General features: G+C 55.3%; 3 protein-coding genes across 5 annotated transcripts; 1 reads left to right on the top strand and 2 right to left on the bottom strand.

Moving 5' to 3' along the window:
- Positions 1 to 13: 13 nt before the first annotated feature.
- On the bottom strand, positions 14 to 10030 carry SKIV2L (Ski2 like RNA helicase). The gene is made up of 28 exons (XM_029241912.1): positions 9928 to 10030; positions 9747 to 9850; positions 8800 to 8909; positions 8584 to 8701; positions 8378 to 8492; positions 8199 to 8273; positions 7849 to 7902; positions 7551 to 7744; positions 7255 to 7383; positions 6891 to 7036; positions 6396 to 6542; positions 6180 to 6264; positions 5892 to 5998; positions 5410 to 5556; positions 5239 to 5335; positions 4843 to 5055; positions 4649 to 4759; positions 3308 to 3538; positions 2818 to 2955; positions 2530 to 2667; positions 2288 to 2392; positions 1799 to 1946; positions 1577 to 1703; positions 1246 to 1456; positions 985 to 1095; positions 689 to 907; positions 364 to 504; positions 14 to 268 (listed from the first exon to the last, which is right to left on the bottom strand). The coding sequence occupies exons 1-28, from the start codon at positions 9947 to 9949 to the stop codon at positions 68 to 70; spliced, it is 3744 nt and encodes a 1247-aa protein (XP_029097745.1). The 5' UTR covers positions 9950 to 10030; the 3' UTR covers positions 14 to 67.
- A 1-nt stretch (position 10031) lies between these two features.
- Positions 10032 to 16121, top strand: NELFE (negative elongation factor complex member E). 3 transcript variants are annotated; one of them, XM_029241924.1, is made up of 11 exons: positions 10032 to 10228; positions 10665 to 10747; positions 12118 to 12187; positions 12289 to 12434; positions 12904 to 12978; positions 13106 to 13143; positions 13329 to 13636; positions 13759 to 13903; positions 14063 to 14117; positions 14366 to 14468; positions 15790 to 16102. In XM_029241924.1, exons 2-11 carry the CDS (start codon positions 10673 to 10675, stop codon positions 15885 to 15887), a joined length of 1113 nt encoding a protein of 370 aa, XP_029097757.1. In that variant the 5' UTR covers positions 10032 to 10228; positions 10665 to 10672; the 3' UTR covers positions 15888 to 16102. The 3 variants fall into 3 exon arrangements, with proteins under 3 accessions (XP_029097757.1, XP_029097755.1, XP_029097756.1); XM_029241922.1 differs by lacking the exon at positions 14063 to 14117 and having other exon boundaries at positions 10044 to 10228; positions 15790 to 16121; XM_029241923.1 differs by lacking the exons at positions 10032 to 10228; positions 14063 to 14117 and having other exon boundaries at positions 10252 to 10747; positions 15790 to 16121.
- CFB (complement factor B) lies at positions 16105 to 22312 on the bottom strand. The gene is made up of 18 exons (XM_029241913.1): positions 22046 to 22312; positions 21715 to 21948; positions 21101 to 21286; positions 20791 to 20964; positions 20469 to 20570; positions 20221 to 20357; positions 19778 to 19916; positions 19323 to 19454; positions 18941 to 19042; positions 18713 to 18850; positions 18104 to 18201; positions 17853 to 17970; positions 17478 to 17631; positions 17293 to 17369; positions 16970 to 17082; positions 16737 to 16869; positions 16607 to 16656; positions 16105 to 16305 (listed from the first exon to the last, which is right to left on the bottom strand). Exons 1-18 carry the CDS (start codon positions 22107 to 22109, stop codon positions 16159 to 16161), a joined length of 2298 nt encoding a protein of 765 aa, XP_029097746.1. The 5' UTR covers positions 22110 to 22312; the 3' UTR covers positions 16105 to 16158.
- Positions 22313 to 22418: the final 106 nt, after the last annotated feature.

Below are 22418 nucleotides of genomic sequence, written 5' to 3'. Positions count from 1 at the left end.
TGCCCAACACCTCAGGTTCACACAGGTGGTTTGCTGTTTTATTGTTACATTATTACACAGGCGTCATTCACTGGGTGTAGAGGCTGGCTGCAAAGACGATGTCCCTCCGTAGCAGGGTGGCTGCCGTCTCCATCTTGGCACCTAGCACAGGCTCGCCCACCAGGCGGGCCGCCCCCCGAAGCGAACGACACATCTCGGCCAGGCGTTGGATGCAGCGGACCACCAGGCCCTCGGGGGTCCCCGAGAGCCCTGCCAACTCAGAGAAGGGCTGTGGGGGAAGTAGGGTGGGGACTGAATATGGTAGGGCCTGGGCAGCCTCTCCCCAGTCAGGAGTCCACAAAGCCCCAAACCCCAGCTACTCACCATGCCCCGGGCCCACTCGTACACAACCTCGACCAGGCCAAAATTCAGCTCTCCCACAAATTCCTCCACTGTCTGGTTCAAGCCACAGGCCACCTGCACCTCACCGATCCGCTTGGCCACAGCCCGGACACGTTCCACCCCCTGCAGATGGGGAGGAGAGGTTCAGCCCTGCCTTCCTACTCCAGGAAGGAGACCCAGATCAAGGAAGAAACAGTTCCAGCTCTTAGGGGCACTTGCAGGGCTGGATGGGGCACGTGGGGAATACATGGGGACGGGGACTGGAAGTGCCACGGCCGAGGGTGGGACGGAGGTGGGCGTCCCCTACCTGTTTAAGGGTGCTTGGGAGCTGATCACTAGGGTCCCCGGGGCTCTGGCAGACCAGGCCGGAGAGCAGGGCCGCGATCTCCTCGGGCCGAAGGGCGCTCAGCGCGTTGTCAAACATGAGTTCAGTGAGGAGCAGCTCATGGCTGCTCATGGCACAAGCCACCCGCCCTGCCAGCTTCACGGTGCCCACTTCATCTACGTACCCCAGGGTTCGGAGCACCTGGAAGGATGGTGGGTGTTGGGAGCCTGCAGACCTCCTCCTCACTAGCCCCCCCAGCCCCATCTCTGCCCTCCCACCTCTACTCGCTGGTGGTACTCAGGGAGCAGCAGAAGCGACTGATCCGACAGCAGGAAGCGCAGCCGCTCCATCTCCTCCTGTATCTGCATCCGCCCCCGCAGCTTCAGGTACTACAGGGAACCACCGGCAGGAGCATGTTAGCCTCCTCGCCCTCAGCAGGGGTGCACTGAGGACAAGGGCTGCGATGGGGGTGGCCAGTCTACAGGAAATGAGAGGAGAAGTCCCCCTCCCAGCTTGGAAGCTGGCATCCAGGGACCTACCTGGGCAGGGAAACGGGGACTGTGTACACACTGAGCCCCCCGGATCAGCTCCTCCAGCTTCCGGACCCGGAGCCCCGCCTCTACCACCGACACATCCTTGAGCTGCAGGTCATTGACAGGGTCAAGGGTAGGGGGTCCTGCTGGGTGGGCCTGAGCCAGACGTAGTAGTTCCTGGACAGCAGTTGTCGTGGCCGCAGAGGGAGGCTCCTTCCTGAGAAAGGAGCAGGTCTTGGGACCTGGGGCGCAGGCTTCTCTTCCTCAGGCTGCGGGAGCCTGCCCAACCACACCTCCCCACCCCCCATCACATGGTCCCCGCCCCAGCATCTCTGACTTGAATTTTGGTTGCTGCCTCTTGCTGAAGTCCTCCAAGATCTTCTCCCCACTCAGCCGGAGCACCTTGGTGGTGATGGCAGCCACATCTCCTGGCTGGAGCCTGGCCACAGTGTGGCCACAGGGCCCTGTGAAAAGGGGAGAGCAGAGTCAGACCTTGCTGTGGGCCCAGGCATCCCAACTCTGCTGCTGTCAGGAACTCGGCCGTCTGTCCCACTCTCACCTTCAGGCAGGAACAGCTTGAATCCCACGAGGTCATCTGGGTAGGGCACACTGGGGGAGGCTGGCCCCCTCTCCTGCGGGTCCTCAGACATGGGCTTATCACACAAGACCAGAGTTGTGAATACTCTGCTGGTGGAGCTCGAGGAGACCTAGGGGAGGTGGGGAGGCCAGGACAGGGCAGTGTGAGGAGTGGACGTCAAAGGTAGAGAGCGGATCGCCAACCTCAGGCAGGGATTGTGGTGCAGCCATGCAGAGCTCACCAGTATGGACGGGCGGCCAAGTCAAGTGACCAGAGCAGACTCTGGGGGCAGAGCTTGGGGGAAGGACAAGGAGGTGAGCATGAAGTGGTGGGGATGGGATGGAAAGGAGGGCTCTAGCCAAAAATGAGAGCACTGGTGAATACAACCAGCCCCTCGCCAAGCGGGGAAGATGGAGATAGGGCTCGCCCCACCCTCCCTGCCTCTGGGCTTCAAATTCCCATTGCCCTCACCTGAAGGATCACACCCAGTGCGTTGTGATGCTTCTGATTCTTTACAATCACCACCCTTCCCGCTGAGAGAGATTTCAGCCCATTCACAGACTCCATGATGCGTCGCTGAAGGGCAGGGACGTGCAGAGGGGATAAGGGAGGAAGTGTCACAGAGACACTAGGACTAAGTTCAGGAGTGCCCAAAGTGTCAGTCTCTTCCTCCCTGTCTGCCACCCCTGCCCCCAACACTCACACGCACGTACCTGGATCAGGCTCCGGGTCTCTGTCAGTTCCTCCCCGTAGCTGTAATACTCAGGCAGGTCAACGAGTTGGCCGGTTACATCAGGCTCCTCCAAGGCCCCCAGCCGCTTGGTCAGCTCAGCCAGCATCTGTTCATGGGCCTGGGAGAAGCCAGTGTGGGTGTGCAGCAAGAGTCTCCAGGCCCAGAACCCTCCACTTTCGCCCACCGGCCTCTGGATGCCCATCTCGTCCAGGCCTGGCTTCCCTCGTCCACATCCTTCACAGCAGCCTGGTCACGCCCACCTCCTCACCTTACTGTCCTTGCGGGATGGAAACTCAGAGAAGCTCCTCTTCATCATGTCCTCCACCCTGAGGGCATCCACCCGCAGCAGGTTGAGGATCATGGTGTACGTGAGGCGGAACTGGGACTGCAGCTGGGACGGCTTCCCCTGGGCCAGGCCAAAGAAGCCAGTGAGGCGAGGGGAGACCTGCTGCTCGGCTGCTCTACTCCCAGCAGCTCTAGTCCCAGCTCCGCAACCACAGGGCCCTAGACAAACTGCTCGCTCACCTCTGCAAAACAAGGGAGTGAGACTAAATAGATAGACTCTCCCAGGTCCCACCTAGCTCCATATTCACAGTGAAAAAAGACTAGAGGAGAGGAGATCCAATCTCATCCTTGGATCTGCTCACTCCTACCCTGGCTTCTCCCAGGCAAAAGGAAAGTAGAAAGAGGGGAGAGGGGAAGAGGGCTGGCGGAATCTAGCAGGTGCCCCGAGCTGGCCTCGCGCTGCCCCGGCTCACCATCATCAGGCGGTGCAGGTCCGCCATCTCGGGCACACGGCCCTTGCAGAGCAGGATGACGGTGCCTGTGGGGTCCAGGCCCCGCCGGCCCGCCCGGCCTGCCATCTGCACGTACTCCCCAGGGAGCAGGTCCCGGAAGGTGGAGCCATCGTGCTTACGTGTGGAGTCAAACACCACTGTCCGGGCTGGCATATTTACACCCATGGCGAAGGTCTCCGTGGCAAACAAGACCTGGGACGGGGGAGGGGATCAGCAACGGGCTACACGCAGCTGTGGCCCAGCCCTGGCCAAGCCCACCTCACTTTGTAGCCAAGGCTAAGAAGGCACGGGGCACAGTCCCAGACGGTTCACTCACAGGACCTCATTTAACTCTCAAGGCAAATCTACAGTATGTACCGTCGTTTTCTTTGTTGTATTTATTTAGCTACCTATTCCTTTCCTTTTACCCCTATATCCCACTCCCATCCCCCCAATATCAATCATCCCGCTGTATTTAACGCGTACCTTTTTGCGTGAATGTGTTTTATAAAATGTGTCTTATTTTGTGTATAATTTACAATTTGCCGTAAAGGCGATTACACATCTCCTGCTGTTTTCTTCTTTCCTTCCATGTAGTGTTTTCAACATCTATCCACGTTCCTGTGATTATATCTAATCCACTGCTTCCAATTGATGCAGAACACTTTGTGGGGTGCGTGCTGTACACCTACCTACCGGCTCTCCCAGTGAAGGGGTACCACCAACACCCTGCCACAAGAGTACAGCCAACAAAGGAAGAGCAGGCGTGTTCCCTCAATGACCAGGGTTGAGAATTTCATTGTGATTTACACTCAGGAGGGGAATTTAGGGACAAAGAGTATGTATATACTTAGTTTTGCCTCCAGAGTGCCAGGATGCACTTCAGACTGGCCACACCTGTACAAGGGTTCCTGTAATCCTGCAGTCTCCTACGTCTTGGGCAACACTTGGCATTAGCCACTTTCCTATATTTTACCAGTCTAATAACTGTAAAGTCCTATCTCGTGAGTATTTCAATTTGCATTCTTCTGATGACTAATGACCTCCGGAAGTTTGCTAGCTTTTGGGGTTTCTCTTCTGAATACTGCGTGTTCATACTTCATACACCTCCATCTTAAAATGTGAAATCTACAGTTCAGGGAGCTTTAAGTAATTTGCCCAGGGTCACACAGTGAGTAAATGGTGGAGCTGGGATTCACACCCAGGCAGCCTGGATCCAGAGCCCAAGTTCTTAACCACTGCACTGTCCTGCCTAAAAGCTCTCCCCTCCCCTAAGGGGGCAACGAATGCCTTGGGGAGTCCCTCTCCCACCAGCATGTGCACCTTGACCAGGCCACGGCTGAAAAGCATCTCCACGATCTCCTTGAGGATGGGCAGGATGCCGCTGTGGTGCACACCCAGGCCGCGGTGCAGGAGTTCAGACATGTGCAGAACCTGTTGGGGGCCGAGGCCCAAGATCAGGGATGGGGTCATGGAACACCCAATCCCCACCAGTCTCTGGGTTCCCCCCTCCATACCTGGGGCAGCTGGCGGTCAGAGCCTCGGAGGCGAGCGAGGCAGCGCTGCAGGAAGAGGTGAATCTCACTCTTCTCTGAACTCGTGGTGAGGTCAAGGGAGGTGAGGCCCGAGGCCTGCTCATCACAGCGGCCACGGGAGAAGGTGAACACCACCACGGGCAGCTGCGCACGGGTGCGGAGGGAGGCCAGGAGGGACAGGTACACGCCACGGTCCTGGGGAAGTGGGGAGAAGGGAGTGGAGACTGAGTCCCTGAACCAGTGGGGGCCGAAGTGGCGGGAACTGAAGCCGAGTCAGATCAGGCAGTGCTCAAAGCTCAACTCCAAACACCTAGGGATGAGGGGAGAAGGACACAGGAGAAACAGGCGGTGGTGGGTACAAAGCCTGCCAGTTCTCACCTGTGCAGGCCCCCCCTGATGCGTGGGCTGCTTGGCCCCAAAGGTCTGGGCGTGTTTGCTCATCCGCTCCTTCCTGGCCTCCACAGCCGCATAGTACCTGGGGCAGGGGAGGGGCAGCGATCAGTCACACCCAGCTAAGCCCAGCCCTGACTCTTCCCAACTCAGGCTTACCCCTTTGTGTGGAAGGTGCCTCGGGAGTCCAGCAACAGGAAGAGCTCCCCCTGGGTCTTGGGGCTGTTCCCCGTGAAGAGATGATGCTCCAGGGGGACTGGGCGAGCAACAGTGCTGATCACATAGATCTGGCGACGCTTCAGCCTCCTGAGTGAGGAGGAGAAGACAGAAGATCAGGGGTGGGAGTGCGGGGAGGAACCCACATCCCCACCATCTTCCCGCACTCTGGCTTCACCTGGTCTTTTCTGGGAGCCGGACTGGAAGGCTGTCCCCGTCATCCTGTCTCTCAACTTGCGAAGCGATCTGGACCCAGGTGGGATCCCTCAGCCTCCCAAGCTGGACATGTTCCCCGGCTGCACCCCTTTCTCATCCCCACCCCCAAGGCCTGACCACTCCCCCTGCTGTGATAGTCTATGCCCCCAGCCCCGACTGAGGCACGCTATAGCCCCCTTCACCCAAGCACCCCAGGACACAAGTCTCACCCAATCCAGTCAGCAAATTCAAGGGCGTTGGGGACAGTAGCACTCAGAAGGATGATGGAGACGTGGTCAGGAAGCATGATGAGCACCTCCTCCCACACGACTCCGCGCTGCGCACAGGGATGGAAGACAGCTCAGAGGGGGCTGGCCCTTCTGCCCCTAGGAAGGGGCACAGGGTTCCGTGTCGGAGCAAAGGAGGCAGTGAGGTTCGCGGGGTGTGTGGAATAGAGGAGCTGCTGAACCAGCCCCACAGGAGGGGACTGCCAGGATCTGGGGACCCCGCCCCCCTACCTCAGCATCGTTGATGTAGTGAACCTCATCAAAGATGACCCACTCCAGGTCTCGGATGACATCCGAGCCACTGTATAGCATGGAGCTGGAAGAAAGAGACCCAAGGCTGACTTCCCAGTGGCTCCTGTCTCTACCCTCAACTCAGCCAACATGCTCTCCAGAGCAGCCTCACCTTCCTGACCAAAAGCCCACCCGTGTTGAGTGCCCATCTCTCACCGAAGGATCTCTGTTGTCATAATGAGGCAAGAGGCCTCTGGGTGCAGCTGCACGTCCCCGGTGAGAAGTCCCACATCCCCAAATGTGTTTCGGAAGTCCCGGAACTTCTGGTTGCTCAGAGCCTTGATGGGCGAAGTATAGATGGTGCTGGGAGAAGAGCATGAAGTTAGCTGGTCCCTCCACGCTGAGGTCACCTCCTCTCCCACCCTGAGCCTTCCCAGAAGCCTGCCACAGAGCTCAGGCGCCCCCCTTCACCCTAACTTCCCTCATGTTCCCCTTCATGGAATTACCCAGGAAAAATTCTGTCCCCCAATCCCTTCCGAAACTAACTAAACTCCCCACACTTTCTCATTTCCCCCTGGACCCCTGCCTCAAGTTTCTCCCCCAAAACTCTCATCTAAAGGAGGAAGTAGGGAGGTGGAGAAGAGATGAGACTTAGAAAGGTTGCAGGAGAGAACAGGGCTGGTGAAGGGGAAGCTGGGGACGGGACTGTACCGCGTCATGTGTTTCTGGGCAAGGGCAATGGCGTATTCAGCCACAACCGTCTTCCCTGCGGACGTGTGAGCCGCAACAAAGACCGAGTCATGCCGTTCCAAGTGTAGGATGGCCTGTTTCTGAAACACATCTGGCTCAAACGCCCACTGTGGGAGAGAGAAACAGATGGGGGCTGGAGAAGGGAGAGGGGTCTTCCTGCCTCCAGCTCACAGGACATTCAGGGCAGCGGGGAGAAGGCCAGAGTGAGGCCAGTCTGGGACTGAGGTCCAAGCTGGCCTGAAGGCATCTGGCCTCTGGTGGGGAGAGGAGACAGGGAGTGGGCTGGGAGGCGGTGGGGGAGCACGTGAGGACTGGGCCACACTACCCGGAAGGCTGGCTGGGGAATGAGTCGGTAGAAATCATCGACAGGGGAGGTGACATCCACAGGAATGGCCCACTGCTCCTGAGGGGGGGGCTTGGGAGGCTCTGGGGGAGCTACAGCTGTGGACGCTTCCTGGAAGGGGAAAGGGGTGTAGGGTCAATAAAGATACAGTCAGAAACCTCTCTGTTACCACTCCTCCCAAAAGATGCTCCAGTCTTCCCCTTGGACCCAACCAGGCCAGCCCACCCTGTCTGTGACAAGACCCTTCTTTCCTGCCTCAACCGCCCAGAACCACCAACCTGCAACACTAGGTCCTCCAAGCTGCTTGCTCGGGCCAGGGGAGCACTGCAGGGAGAGGCTGAAACAGTGTCCCGTCTGGGACCGCCTGGCTGTCCCACTGCCTCACCACTCTCATCCTCATCGCCCCCACCCAAATCCAGGGGCTCCAGCAGACGGCTGAGGCTGAGCAAGCCGCAAGCTGGAGCTGGCTGATCTGAGGAGCAAGGCGAGAACGGAGGCCTGGTCATGTCCACCCCTGCTCTGAAGAAGAAGGGCACCACTTCCCCTACACGCCCCCATCTCAAAACTAAAACTCACCCTCTGGTGCAAAGTCCACGCCTTTCTTGAAGCCAGGTGGGACAGTAAGAAGATCTGGAGGACAGGGACAGAGAGAGCGAATCTGGGCTCCTGCACACTGCCATATAAGTCACGTGGTACATTAACCTAAAGGACATCCTTCACAGCACAGACGTCGCAGTTGCGGGTATTTATCGTGACAATTTTCCAACAGATGACAGTAAAGGTTGTTATGGAAGGGGTACCTTTTCCTAATTTGCTCAGGGAAATGGAAGAGCTAGCAAGGACCCAGTGACAGGCCGGGGCCCCTCTTCCTCAGGGCCCAGACTCAGAGCCCTACCTCCCAAGGGTCCATCCCGGCACCACCTCACCTTTCTCAAAGTCTATCTCCTCCTCAGCCTCCTCTCGAGTGCTCAGATCTGTTATGGTGGGCTCATCCATTCCCCCTGGGGAGAGGTTGAACAAACAGGGATTCATGGGGTGGGAGTGACACAGGAGGGGTGGAGACTAAGGGCTTCCTTCCCTACCATTCCATTTCCACAAGCGTCACCTGGCCAGAATGGGTACTGTGTTGGATTCCCCCACAGGGACTGGGAGATGGGCCCGGGTGGCCGGCGAAGAGACAAGGAGGTCGTGGCCGACAGGTTTGTATTCTCTAGCAGGACCTGACGCAAGATATCAGAGCGCCAGTGAGGCTGAGCTTGCCTCTGACTCCCCTTTTCCCAACCCTGCTTCTCGTGGCCCGTGACCTCTTACCTCCTTGTAGCCTAGTATCTGGCCTGTGGTTGGGTGTCTTTGGGCCTGTAGGTCGGAGGGGACTGGGGCCCCCAGTGTGGCCAGGAGAGACCAAGGATCCATCTTCCTCTGCCATTTTCTGGACAGAAGGAAAGTAATTTTCAGGTCTTCTTTCTCCTGTGTCCAGCTTTCTTCAGGGACCCACCTCCCTAGTCCAGGCCCCTCTAGACCCCTCACCGGGCTGAGTGTTCCACACCGTGCAGAGGCAGCCAGGCGGGAGATGACAGAAACAACTGCTCTGCTTCTTGCTGCAGATCTGGGGCACAGGGAGGGAGGCCGTGGGGAAGCTGGAACAAGGGCAAGATGAGACGCGTAAGGTAAGAGAAGAGAGTAAGACACAGAGCAAAGAGAAGGTGATAGGATTCATACTTAGATCAGAAATGGGAGATGTCCCAGAGAGACTAGGACAATCAGGCTGAAGGACTATTTTCCAAAGGTGGTTCTGCTTTACAGGACAAACGGCCTGCAACCGAATTACCTGGGGTGCTGGTTAATAACACAGATTTTGGATTTCAGAACCTATGGACCTAAGAATTTGTATTTTAAAAAAGCTCCCCCACTCAGCTCGGTGCTCTGTGATGACCTAGATGAGCGTAATGGGGGGGATGGGAGAGAGGTCCAAGAGGGAGGGGTTATACGTATACATATAGCTGATTCACTTCGTGGTACAGCAGAAACTAACCCAACATTATAAAGCAATTATATTCCAATAAGAAATGAAAAAAGTCCCCTACTAATCATGAGGCACACTGATATTTCAGAATCACTAGTTTTAGGAAAAGGGGTCCCAGACCTAAGGATGAAGAGCCAGGTGCTCAAAGGCTAGCATCTCAGCCACCAACAAGTGCCCTGGAGAGAGAAAAAGACTCCAAGGAGAAAAGACACATTTGAAAGAGCAGTTCTCAGAGTTAAGGTATCCCCAGGGCTTCCAGCTCTGTCCTCCCATGGGCTCTGACCCACAGCAGGTCCACTGGGTTGGGAGTCTGTCCAGCACCAGTCTAGGCCCGGACGACAGGCATCCAGAGACAGAAGAGCCAGGTCAAGTTAGATCCTACTGTGATGAGGGTGAAGGAGGTTCCAAGTTCAATGAGGGTCAAGGTTAGGGTCAATCAAAAGTCACTCACGGTGCTCTCTGGAGCCCCAGGCACATTCAGCAGCTCCCAACGCCCTGTGCATCCCAGCTCTACGGCCCGAAGGGGCAGGTCCAGAGGATCTGGGGGAGGTAGCACTACGGGGGAAAGGTCACAGGTCAGGGGTCAAGGGTCATTCCCTGTCTACTCCTCCTTTCCACCCAGTGCCCCTCACCGATTCGCTCCGTCTCCATCATCCTGGAGCCTCGGCAGCTACCTGGCAGCCCGGAAGTGTAGGGAGGAGCCGAAACGGCGGAAGTAGAAGCGACTTCCGGCACAACCCCTCCGGGGGCGGGGATGAGCGCTACCGAGGGGCGGGCCCAAACTGGTGGGATGCCGGGCGGAAGTGTGTGCGCCGCGGGCCGCCTTGGTTACCGCGTTCTCCGCCCTTCGCTACGTCATCGCTCCGAGCCCTCGATCCGCTGCCCGCTTGGGCGCCGCCCGAGACCGTGGGGCTTCGGTTGCCGCCCCCTCAGGTAAGGCCTTCTCCTCAGCCTTCGTCCCTTTTTTCCGAGCTCCTTCTGTCTTCTTGCCCCTTTGGTTGCTCTGAAAGCGCTGCGCGGGTTCCACTGCCTCCTCTGCTTTTCGGACCCCGCGATTGCCATACTAACCCCAGCGAGGTAGGGGGGTCTGGTACCATCGTCTTGGCGACGGAGGGGGTGTTTCTCCCTTCCTGGGCCACATGGTGCCCCTAGGCGCTGGTATCCGTGATTCCTGAAGTGAGAAGGGAATGCTGGTTGATCCCGACGAGCGGGGGTTTGGACGGCAGCCTGGTTTAAGCAAGGGGTAGGGAGAGGCAGAAGACAGGAGTAGGCAGGCCTGGAGGGGTGGGGCTGGGGTCAGTGTGCACGGCGTGTGAACCCTGGGCGGTGACAGTGGAGAAAGATGTCTTGGGCCCTGCCCCTGAACCAGGAGCCACCATGTTGGTGATACCCCCCGGACTGAGCGAGGAGGAGGAGGCTCTGCAGAAGAAATTCAACAAACTCAAGAAAAAGGTGAGGGAGTGTGTGCGGGTATGACCCAAACTTTCAAAGACTCTACACTGAGAACACCTGGGGTGAGTGTGCGGGGCTGGGGGGGGGGGGGATTCAGCTAGCTCATACCTGGAGACATACCACCTCTCAGTGTAGTTTCAGCAATGGACTTTCTCAAGTGTGTACTTTGTTTTCTCTCTTTTCTATGCAGTCTGCCATGGAGTTTTCTTCCTTTTCCATGGCTTTTAGTACCACCTAAGAGCCGGCGATCCCAAGCTTGGTTTTTCCAGTTCCATCTAGTGTTTTACTGATAACTTTCACATATCCAAAATTGAAGCTATCATCTTGTCTGTCCTAAACTTGGTCTTCCAAATAGGGCTGACTACGTTTACTTCTCCCATGTGTTTGGAATGAAAGTCTTATCTCTGTCTTCTGCTCAATTTGCATAGCCAAACATTTGCCAGGTCATCTTGATTCTTCCCTTGAAGTAATTGCTTCCGTTTACTTTTTCCTGTGTATTCCCTAGATCAGGTCTTTGCTGATGCTCACCTAGCCTGTCGTAATGGTCTCTCAACAAGTTTCTTTTTTTGGACAGACTTTTTCACTCCTGTTAAAATGGTGCATTGAAAACACAAAACACCGCCTTTCTTTTTCTCAAAACCCAGTGGTTTCACATTGTCTATAAAACAAAGCCTTAATCAGGCATCCCTTTCTGTAGAACTATTCCTTGATCCCAAAACATGCATTCCCAAAGCTTTCTTATCTCTGCATCTTTGCCACCCTGTTTTCTTTGTCTAAAATGCCCTTTCCTCTCAGTCTGTGTCATGCAGATTGTATCCAGGACCCAGTTTAATAACCATTTGGCATCAGAAAAATCTTACTTGCTCTCACCTACAATCTGCACTTATGATCAGTCTTGAAAATTCAACCTAGTCGTCATCTAATTTCTCAGACTGTAAGCTTCTTGAGGGGAGGATCTGTGTCTCATACTTTTGCGCATCCCTGTTTCAGAGCAATTGTGTGTTCTTATTAAACATGTAGGGGTGGATGGATGAAGTCCCTAAGAAGGCACGGAGGCTTATATTTAATTGCAGCTTATACCCGGGGGCTCTGGTCTATGATTGAATGCCTTGTTTTCAACTTGAAAAACATGAGACTGTGGAAAGCCTCTGGAGGCCATGGTTTGAATAGATTAGGTATGGCTGGCTTTGTAGATGATCTGGGGGACTATGTAAGAGGCAGGGCAGCCTCAATGTACCACTCCAGGGGCACCATTTGCATTGTTTTCTCTCAGCAAGGTGTCCCCGGAGTGATGCGCCCAGGGGCCTTGGGAGAGGACCTGGCCAGGGATTGGCCCTCACCAACTCCTCTCTTCTCACTCTTGTTCCCAGAAAAAGGCATTGCTGGCTCTGAAGAAGCAAAGCAGCAGCAGCACAGCCAGCCAAGGCGGCGTCAAACGCTGTGAGTGACAGGGGAAGTGGGGATAGACTGGAAGTGAGCAGCACGGGCTGACCTGTGTCACAGCCTGGCCAACATAATGCCTCTTTCCCTCGCCACTCCAGCACTGTCAGAGCAGCCTGTGGTGGACACAGCCACGGCAACAGAGCAGGCGAAGCAGTTGGTGAAGTCAGGAGCCATCAGTGCCATCAAGGCTGAGACCAAGAACTCAGGCTTCAAACGTTCCCGGACCCTAGAGGGGAAGTTAAAGGTGAGCACAGGCAGAAAGATTGTTCAGGGACTCCTTAACTTCAGAGGGCATCCTTCCAAGTTGGAATGGAGGTAAGTTTAGGGGGAAAGTAACGCCAGTTTAATCATGGGCAAGTTGCTATACCATCCTGAGCTTCAGGTTTCTTATCTGTAAAGTGAAGAACCTGGATGACTCCTAGATTCTCCTCCATTTTACGCATTCTGTGACTCTAATCCGTCCTGTAGTAGAGCTCCTGGATTGTGTTGCTCAGAGGAGTTGAGCAGGCTGAGAATGTCATCAGGTTTAAGACATTTTTAAGTAAACTAACTGCTTTAAGTGTGTATTAAATCTTTTATGTAAAAGGAAAGAAAAGAAAAGAAAAGATAGGCCAGGGGAGCCGAGAAGAGGGTGAGAGAAGAGGACCTCCTTCTGCCCCGTGGTTAGGCAGCCTCCTGCTCCCCACTGAGACGGGTCTCTGCCGTCTTCCCAGGACCCTGAGAAGGGGCCAGTCCCCACTTTCCAGCCGTTCCAGAGGAGCATATCTGCCGATGAGGACCTGCAGGAGGTAATGGTTTCCAGTTGTCTGTCTCTGAGCGGCTTCTGGGGGATTGAGAAAAATGAGCGACCCACGTATTTGGGACCACATGCCGGCAGCTAGGACTCATCTTAACTGTCCTTGGTTTCCTTTTCAGTCGTCTAGACGTCCACAGAGGAAATCTCTGTATGAGAGGTTAGAGAAAGATAGGACTGGGTCCCACTGGCGGGCGGCGGGGCCGGGGGGATTGCCTGGGTCCTTAGGAGGTTTGGGACTGGAGTGGGCGGAGCTGGGGCTACAGAGGGATTGCTGAGTCTCCCCAGGCTCTGGGAAGGTGAGGTAGAGGCCCCCTTTGATCCTCCCTGTCTACCTCTCCCCAGCTTTGTGTCTTCCAGCGATCGGCTTCGGGAACTGGGGCCAGATGGAGAAGAGGCAGAGCGCCCGGGGGCTGGTGATGCCCCTGCTCGAAGCTTCGACTGGGGCTATGAAGAACGTGGTAGTGCCCGCTCCTCGGGCTCCCCTCCCCGAAGCCGCAGCCGGGACCGCAGCCGCGAGCGGAACCGGGACCGAGACCGGGAACGGGATCGAGACCGAGAGCGGGAACGGGAGCGAGACAGAGACCGCGATCGAGACCGGGACCGGGACCGAGACCGGGACCGGGACCGGGACCGAGAGGGCCCTTTCCGCAGTGAGTGATCTTGGCTGGTGGGAAAGTGACTTCAGATAAGGTTTAGGTGGGTCCTACTAAAGTGGACTCTTAAAGTGAAGGGTGAGCTAGACTATGTCTCGTTACTGATTTCTGTCCTGTAGGGTCGGACTCGTTTCCTGAACGCCGGGCCCCTCGGAAGGGGAACACTCTCTATGTGTATGGAGAAGACATGACGCCCACCCTCCTCCGTGGGGCCTTCTCTCCCTTTGGAAACATCATTGACCTCTCCATGGACCCACCCAGAAAGTAAGGATGACAGTGGGGCAGGATGATAGTCCTTGGAGGACCTGGGGTATGAGACCTGAGGGAGGAAGCTAGCCTGTCTCCACAGCCTGTAACACTGGGTTTGATTGGGTCCCGAGGAGCCCATAGGCCCTCTACTGACCCTGTGTTTTCTCATCCCAGCTGTGCCTTCGTCACCTATGAAAAGATGGAGTCAGCAGATCAGGCCGTTGCTGAGGTTGGGACTTCCCAGATCTGTTCTTCCCATCCCTCCTGCCATCCTTATATTTTCTTTCTAAAATACTGGGAGCCAGGAGGAAGTCATTTCCTCTTGACAGAGACGGTCTCTCCCTATTTACGCAGGAAACCTTGCATTCTCAAGTCCCTACTTAGTCTGTTCCTAGGATGGTAACTCCTGGAAATTCTCCTTTGGTTTGTCTATAATGTTTCCCCCCACCCTCTGCCCCCTCCCCTCTTCTGCCCCAGCTCAACGGGACCCAAGTGGAGTCCGTACAGCTCAAAGTCAGCATTGCCCGAAAACAGCCCATGCTGGACGCTGCCACTGGCAAGTCTGTCTGGGGCTCCCTGGGTAAGAATGGGATTCTTCCTCTCTCATTCTGTCCCCTACAGCTCACCCCTTTTCGTTCCCCGGCATGTCCCTGGGTTCTGTAGAGGTGATAGAGGTCTGGATTTGTGTGGCAGCTGTGGGGATTGGAAGGAGAATCGTCAGGCCTTCTGTCAGTTAGAAGTAGAAGGAGAGAAAAGTATGGAAAACAATTTCCAAGGCACTGACTGGAACGGGGAAAAAGTGGAAGTGACTGAGGTTGGTGAAGAAGGTGAGCATCTCATGCGGCCTTATTCATTTTGAGTTGCAGTGTAGTTGGTGTTATAAAATAAGCCTTTGAAATTAGGGATATGGAACTCAGGTGTGAGGTGAGGCATGAAAATGTAGACTAGAGTCATCTGTATCACGGGGTAGCTGCAGAACGATAGCGTTGGCAGGGGAGACTGAATTTCAAGAGCAAATGAACCGGGACTGGGCTTGAGGAATAGTCGGGGATATGGTGGGAAGCTGGGCTGTGTTCCTCATGCCCCACACGTCCCCAGCCATCCTGACTTGTTAGGCTGAAGTTGAGGATGCTGCAAAGGAGACAGAAGGAGAGGTCATGGGGCCTGGAGCAGCACCCGAGGGGCCTGGGTCATTGCAGCCAAAGGATACAAGCTTTGAGAAAGAGGAAGTGATCAGCGGAGTCAAGATACAAAGCTCCGAGAGAATGGGGGCTTGTATGGGGGGTTCACTCTAGCCCCAGAGTGGCAGGGATGGAATCCTTGGAGGTGGGGTGAAGAGAGGGGACACACTGGGGGTAGGGAGGAAAGAGGAAGGGGAAGGGACGGCTCGAGGGCCAAAGCTACACCCAGAATGAGTTCTCCTGATGGAGTGAGTAACCCGTTTTACCTGAAATAGATTTTCACGTAAAGGAGTGGGCACAAGGGAGTTCAGAGCAAGAATGGCCCTCTGTACAAGCAGGAACCAAAAAGGACCAGCACGTCAACAAAGGACTATAGAGATTTTTAAATTTTTGGTGTACTGACTGAAAGTTGTGGGCTAACGTTATTCACACGTCTCAACGATAACATTTGGCGTTTTTCTAAGAACAAAACACTCATTACGGTATTTGCATGTGCCATGATAACAGTGTACACTCTTTTTTGCTGGGGCCACGGGTTGGTAGCCGCTGGCCTAAGGGGGCTAAAGGTATTAATAGAAAGGCCATCCCGGCCACCAGAGGGCAGCATGGAAACTGGGCATCCAAGGGCCAGAGGCTAGAGTTGAGGTGGTCAGACTCTGGGCCTCAGGTCTCATCAGTGCCCTCCTTCAGACCTTAATGAATACTCTCCTCCCTCCCTAGCTGTCCAGAATAGCCCTAAGGGTTGCCACCGGGACAAGAGGACCCAGATTGTCTACAGTGATGACGTCTATAAGGAAAACCTTGTGGACGGCTTCTAGGGAGTGGAACTGGATTCCGTGTGCCTCATCTGCCCCAGCGCTGGCCTCAGTAAAACACTGAGGTGGAAGCTCACACATCTCCCTCAGCCTCTGGTCTTTCAGCACTTGGGATTGGGGTTGAGCCTTTAAAAACGGCTGTTAGATTTGATCTCAGTTGTAACAACATGGTCAGTGCACGCTCCCCACTCCTTTACCCCAAAAGGATCTTGAACACAGGTGTTGTCGTAGTTGTTTTAATTTGATCTCATGCCCGTTTCCAACAGGAAACTCCTTATAGAAAACCCAGATCCTCATCTCGGAGTTTTTCCTTGAGCCAGGGCAGCACTTGGTAGAGGTTGATGTGAAAGTCTCGGGCGTAAGCAGGTACCTGTTGCTGCCCCTTGCAGACGTCCACAACGCCCCAGCTGATCACACCAACCTGAAGAGGGCGAGGGCGTCCCAGGAACCATTTGATAGAATTCCTTCCTAATTCCAGGGAGCGCAGCTACTCCCAGCTGCACCTGAGCTGACCTGGGAGGGTTAGACTAGGGGCCCAGCTCAGTCCTATCCCCTGGCACACAGATCAGACACACACCCCTAAGTTGGCCAGTTCAAGGAAGAGTCCAAAGGTGAGGCAGGCTCCACCCTCCCCTTTCCAGCCACGTGCAGTGAGCTTTCCTGCTTTGGGGGCCATGCTGACTACTTGGCATCTCCCCACAGAGAGGAAAGGGGAAACTCACCTGAATGAAGCGACTCTTCTTGTGAATAAACAGGGGACCACCAGAATCACCTACAAGGAGGGAGAAGCTGTAGGGGAAAAGACTCTTGGGCCTCAGGAACTTAGATCACAACCAAAGAGCCTTCTCTCACCTTTGCAAGTGTTGGGGTCAGCATAGGGAGCCACCCCGCCGGTGCAAAGGAACCTGGGGGTGACTACTTCAGAGACGTCCTTGACTTTGTCATAGCCTATGGCATGTAGAGCATCCCTCTCACAGCCAGTTTTCTGTAGGTGAGGTGGGGATGCACGCAGGAGAGGAGTGATGAACAAAGCTTGCTTAGGAAGAATTGGGGTTTAAAGGACCTCAGGATCCCACATTCCTCACCTTTTCCCCATTCTTGATGTAGACCTCCTTCCGAGTCAGTGTCTTCTTACGATCCTTAGACAGCTCGGACACAAACAGAGCTTTGATATCCTTTGCCGGGAGCAGCTCTTGCACTGGACAAATAGACAGACTGGGTCATTTCAGCACTCTCCCTTCCCCCATTGTCCTTGTCCTTTGTCTTTGTCACTCAGCAAATGTTCCTCCACCCCTTCCTGTGAGCTAGAGACGGCTGGGCATCACCTGCCCTTCCTGCAGCTCCCTCTCATGCCTCCCTTGTCTCTCAGAACCTCACCCTTACACTACTCTCCCTGATACTGTCTTACTCTGTTGCTGGCACGTGGTTGACTGTGGAAGCCTCAAAGCTTGATTTGATCCCTCAGTGCAGGGGAGACAAATGGGCCTGTTGAGGAGAGACGGGAAAATTCGGGGATGGTGAACCCTGGACCTGCCCCAGTTTTCCAGCCCTGCCTTTCGCAGCCTTTTCTCTTTGGGAATCCAGATGGCTCACCTGATGGTCTCATCATACTTGAGCTTCTTCTTGAGCTTGATGAGGGCCACGTCATAGTCGTAAAATTCAGGAATACCTTTTCCTTTTTTCGCATTGAGGTCGTAGTTTGGGTGAAATAGGACTTCTTCTATCTCCCACTCCTGCTTCTTCCCTCCTGAAGTAGGAGAGTGGGTACCTCTAGACCACCCACTTCTCTGTAGGCAGTCTTCTGCCCCCATGTCATCCCTAACTCAAGTCTTCCTCATCCCTAAGTGGTCCAGCGTGCAAGGGAAGGGGCTGCGTTGAGGTCAGGTGGAGTGTGGCCTCTTGAAGAGAGTGGGAGGTTCTGCCCAGAGGGCATGGCTGAAGCTCAGGATTGATTGGTTGCATCCTTACCCATGCTGACCTTGATTGAGTGTTTCTCGTCATCCACAGTGAAACAGTGTGCGGCTGTCAGCACAAAGTACTCAGACACCACAGCACCCATACAGCTCTCATGTCCCTTCAAAGGACGCTGGGAAGAGGGTGGCAGAGGGAAAGCTCGGCTTTCACAGACAACACCGTCTACGAACGCTTTGCCCTTCCCCCGACCTTCGTTTCACCCTGACCCCCCCCATAAGTCCCCGCCACCAGGACACTGCACTCACAGTGACTGAGATCTTGGCCTGCCATGGCTGCTTGTGATAGTCAGTACCTTTCTTGTGCTCCCAAACCATGCCGCAAAGACCCAGAGTCCGGGTTTCATCTGGCAAGAAAGGAGATTGTACTGAAAGCCGGGACACTTCATTTCCAAATGGCAGCAGCCTTTCGGGGAGGGACGCCTACATGTCTATGGGGACCAGATGCCCATAGGAGGAAAGGGAAGGCAGGGGCACTTGTTTCCTTACATTGAGGGCAGGGAACCACTGTGGTATCGTGAAAAGAACGGGGAACAAAGATCAGAGAGCTGGATGTTTTCAGGCCCAGCTCTTGCTAACTTGTCGTTCCTTGACCTCTCTTGGCCCCAGTTTCCACATCTGTAAAACGAGGGACTTAGGAAAGATCTCTGCATCATTCAGAACTCTGTGATTTTAAGATCAGGGAGTGGGCAGTACCAGGAAGCAAGAATAGTGACACGGAGGTAGAGAAGGAGGAATGAGAAAGGACTTGCAGACTGCCAGGGCTTCAGGAGGGGTGGAAGAATGAGTGACCTTGAGGGGTCTGGGGAGAGCTGAGTTTCCTGACCATCTCCTTATCCCCTTCTGATATCTTCCTACCAAGCATTTGTATGAAAACATCCTCCAGGTTATCTATGTCCTTGAGTTTGAACACGTGTTGCTCCTTATCCTTCTTGGAAGCCAAAGCATTGATGCTGTCTTGGTCCACCAGAGGCCCAACCCCAAACACATAGATGTCTGGGAGAGAAAAAGGGAGAGTGAGGGTCCAGGCCCTGGGGGGCAGGAGCTAAGAAAGTGGGGTGCTGAGTCCTAGGCAATAAAACTCACCCAGATAATCCTCCCTGGGCTTTTTGCGATTTCTACCAATGTCCAGCAAGTCCCGGATATCGTGAATGACAGGGACTGGATCCCCACCCATGTTGTGCAAGCCTGCAGGAGAGACCAGGACCATGAAGGTGGGAGACAAGGAAGGAAGAGGGTCAAGGAAGATAAACTGGCCAGAAGGAGTGACATATACGGCAGAGTGAGCAGGTTGGGGAGGAGATGGACGTGAGAGATGGTGGCGAGAAGGGTCCCTCCTCATAAAGGTTCACAGGAAGGGGCAGCATTCAGGCCCCCAACCGTGAGCCCAGCGCTACACGTGGACTTCAGGGCCACACGCTGGTTGGAGAGGGTGGGGAGTCAGAGGCAGGGGAACAGTCCCTCTGACCATCAGTCATGAGGAGGATGACGTGGCGGGTGCGGTTCCAGGCTTCGGGGAGTTTGTTCACTTCCCTGCTCATCATGTTGTATACTTCCAGGAGAGCCTTCTTGGTGTTAGTCCCTGCCCTCAACTTGTGGTCTGTGGAAAGGGAAGAAATCATCACCTCCACCTGGACTTCCGAGCCATCCTTGACCCCAGAGGCCTAGCAGCAACTGAGATCCCCATCTGTCAACTTTTTGAGTTAATTGTCACCCCAGTGACTTCCCTTTGACAACAAAGTGACCATCTCAGTTCCAAAGGGTTCCCACCAAAAACCCCCATTTTCCAATGACCCTGCTGCCCATCCATGGATTAAAAAGGAGTCCTCCTTGTCTCACTGCCCTCCCCACGACACTCCTGAAACTTCGGACCTCTCTGACCCCAAAGCGAACCTCCCACCATTCCCTTCCCTGACTTCTGACCTTTGTAGTTGATTTGGTTGAGCTGCTCTGTGACCCAGTCTGCATCGCTGCTCTTTGGGTCAGACACTCTGATCAAAACTTTGGGGTCTGTGGCATATGTCACTAGACCATATTTTGGCCTCACCCCATAACTTGCCACCTGTGGGTGAGGGGAGCAAGGGGTCATGGCATTGAAAGTAGAATATATGGCTGGGAGAATTCAGCAGCTTTACTGGGACAGACAGTGAAGGACATAGTAAGAGACTCATCACCCTGGGGTTCATGGAGGAGTCTGGGTTAAAGATCAAGAAACTGCTTCAAGTGAAAGGAAAGGAAGACAGAATAGGACCTGGAGATTTTCTGGGACCCTGTGGCTCAGAGGGACTGGGGGCATCAGGGAGCTAGTCCTGGCAGGGCAGTGAGGTCCATTCAGGGTCCCCACATTCAGGGGGAGGGGGCCCCACCTTCTCAATGAAGTTTCTGAGACAACTCTTGGCCCCTGTGAAGTTGTGGGACCCAATGCTGTCTGATCCATCCAGCACCAGGTAGATGTTCATGGAGCCCGAGGGGTCCAGGATAATCTTCCTCTTCTGTTGTTCCCCTGGGTGCCAACAGAGAGACTCAGGCTCCAGGAGGCATGGTTCTCCTGCCCCTTCTCCATCCTCCTCCCACCCCCAGTTCCCCGCCCTGCCTCCCCTCTCTATCTTCAAACCTGGGCTGCGTCCATCCTCAGCGTCAACTCCTTCTATGGTCTCTGTCAGGGAAGACAGGAAGGCTTCGGCCACCTCTGCAGGGGTATCGTACATAAAGGAGTCTGGGGGAAGTCAGAAAGCAGGTCAAATGTCTGGGAGGGTCAGGAACATAGTGACGAGAGATGGTGGGTTTCCAGGGTGGGAAGGGCTCAGAAGTTCTTTGGGGAGGTTTAGAAGTGAGGAAGGAGCTGGGTTGCAGTAGGGGGAGAAGGCAGTGCTCTGGTGTGGGAATGTGAGGATGGGAGAGCAGGATCTGACGTGAGGGTACGGATCAAGGGTCACCTTGGCAAGAAGGCTCCGTTCCACTCCAAGAGCCACCTTCCTGACATGTTCGCTGCTGGGAGCCACGTAGGGTGAGCCCCCGGCTGCAGTAGTAGGTGACACTGTCTTCAAGGCGGTACTGGCTGCCCACCTTCCTTGTGCCAATGGGGATGCCCGGGTTCAGGCAGTACCCCGCTGCAGAAGCATGAGACATGGAGGTAAGGGCCAAAGCCTGAAGGCAAGGTAGAGCCCAAGAGCTACGGTGCCAGTTCCTCAGGCTGAGGGTGGTCGGGAAGAAGGTAGTGTCGTGGGAAAGGGGGACGCTTCTCACCTCCATCATCGCAGATGGCCGTTTCCCCGTCCCACCGACCCGTCACTTGGCAGGTGCGATTGGCAGAGCCCCGGAGATTGTAACCATCATAGCAGTGGAAAGAAATCTCGTCACTCAAATTGTAGTAGGGGGCCCGGGGCCAGTACTCCCCGTTCTCAAAGTCCTGTGGTCTGGGACAGCGAATTGCTTTGGGGGAGGAGGACAAGTAGACGTTACTGAGATGGAAGGACTGCCCTTTAGGATATCCCTCCTAGTCTCAGGGACCCTGTCACTGAGAAACAGCGCCTTCTCGGTCCTACAGGATCAGCTGCTACCCTTGACCCCTGGAGGGTACCTCAACCCATGGGGAATCCTCCCACTCCCCCCTCCCCATTTCTGAGTGTTCTTTGAACTGCCAGGGCTGCCTGACACGGGGTAAACGCTTAGTAAAGGTTAGCTCCCCTTCATTCTCCCTCCATCCCACCTCCAGCCCTTGCTCAGCTCCTACCCTTGCTCAGCCCAACTTGTCAGCCTGCCTGGTCTCCACACAAGTCTAATCTTATCCAGGTCTGGACCTTGGCCACCACCTGCTCCGTCCCTCCACTGGCCCAGGCCCATCCTCACTGCCCTCCAACCTTTGCATTCGGCCCTCTTGACAATCTTTTTGTCTTGGGTCTGCAGGGTGCTCCAGGATCCCGTGGATCTGCAGGTACGAATCTGCACAGGGTATGGGTAGAAGCCAGAAGGACACAAGTACTCCAGTGACTGGCCCGCCTTGAGAAGCCGGAAGGAGCCACCTTTGATCTCTACTCCCTCCAGAGAGCAGGGGCTCTGGGGCCCAGCCTCAGGCAATGGCGTCATGCTCACACCTAAAGAGAAAGGCTGGTGAAGCCCAGCCTCACAAGGCCAAGGACGGATCCTGGGGCCAGCAGGGGTGGGGGGGAGGGGGGCTGTGACCTCACTTACCTCCAGACAAGAGGCCCAGGATCAAGGGTACCAGGCAGAGTTGGGGGCTGCGTTTGCTCCCCATGGTGACGGAAGACAGGAGAGAAACTGGGGCTGGTGGCAGGGTGGCCTCTCCTGGCTCCTGCTGCGTGTCTGCTTGGCTCGATGGCCAAGCTGAAACTCCAGACCTGAGCCTGGTCACACGCCCTTCCCCTGCCCCTCACAGCCTCCAGCCTTTTACGCAATCTGTGTTCTCGCACCTGCTGCCCGCTCCACCCACCCTACCCATGTCACTTTCCGGAATGTCCGAGTGGGAGGGCCCCACTGCCAATCAAGGATACGGAAACTGCAAAACCCCACCTTTTGCTGCCCAAGGTCCAGGACTCTGCCTGTC

This window comes from Monodon monoceros, unplaced genomic scaffold (genome assembly GCF_005190385.1).
Source record: "Monodon monoceros isolate NGI ecotype Baffin Bay Population unplaced genomic scaffold, NGI_Narwhal_1 Super_Scaffold_3, whole genome shotgun sequence".
Lineage (NCBI taxonomy): Eukaryota > Metazoa > Chordata > Mammalia > Artiodactyla > Monodontidae > Monodon > Monodon monoceros.
The sequence above is the reverse complement of the archived record's forward strand: the minus strand, read 5'-3'. Positions and strand labels throughout refer to the sequence as shown.

What these genes read in the sequence shown, in the direction of transcription:
- SKIV2L (XM_029241912.1), bottom strand. Translation starts at nt 9,949, where the DNA reads ATGATGGAGACGGAGCGAATCG. An exon ending in AGGCAGCAACCAAAATTCAA is followed by an intron (nt 1,457 to 1,576) that starts GTCAGAGATGCT and finishes CTCCTTTCTCAG; the next exon opens with GAAGGAGCCTCCCTCTGCGG. An exon ending in ACGAGTGGGCCCGGGGCATG is followed by an intron (nt 269 to 363) that starts GTGAGTAGCTGG and finishes CTTCCCCCACAG; the next exon opens with CCCTTCTCTGAGTTGGCAGG.
- NELFE (XM_029241922.1), top strand. Translation starts at nt 10,673, where the DNA reads ATGTTGGTGATACCCCCCGGACTGAGCGAGGAGGAGGAGGCTCTGCAG. An exon ending in CCCTAGAGGGGAAGTTAAAG is followed by an intron (nt 12,435 to 12,903) that starts GTGAGCACAGGC and finishes CCGTCTTCCCAG; the next exon opens with GACCCTGAGAAGGGGCCAGT. An exon ending in CCGAGAGGGCCCTTTCCGCA is followed by an intron (nt 13,637 to 13,758) that starts GTGAGTGATCTT and finishes TCTGTCCTGTAG; the next exon opens with GGTCGGACTCGTTTCCTGAA.
- CFB (XM_029241913.1), bottom strand. Translation starts at nt 22,109, where the DNA reads ATGGGGAGCAAACGCAGCCCCCAACTCTGCCTGGTACCCTTGATCCTG. An exon ending in TCAGAAACTTCATTGAGAAG is followed by an intron (nt 19,917 to 20,220) that starts GTGGGGCCCCCT and finishes CCTCACCCACAG; the next exon opens with GTGGCAAGTTATGGGGTGAG. An exon ending in CATCCTCCTCATGACTGATG is followed by an intron (nt 19,043 to 19,322) that starts GTCAGAGGGACT and finishes TCTCTCCTGCAG; the next exon opens with GCTTGCACAACATGGGTGGG.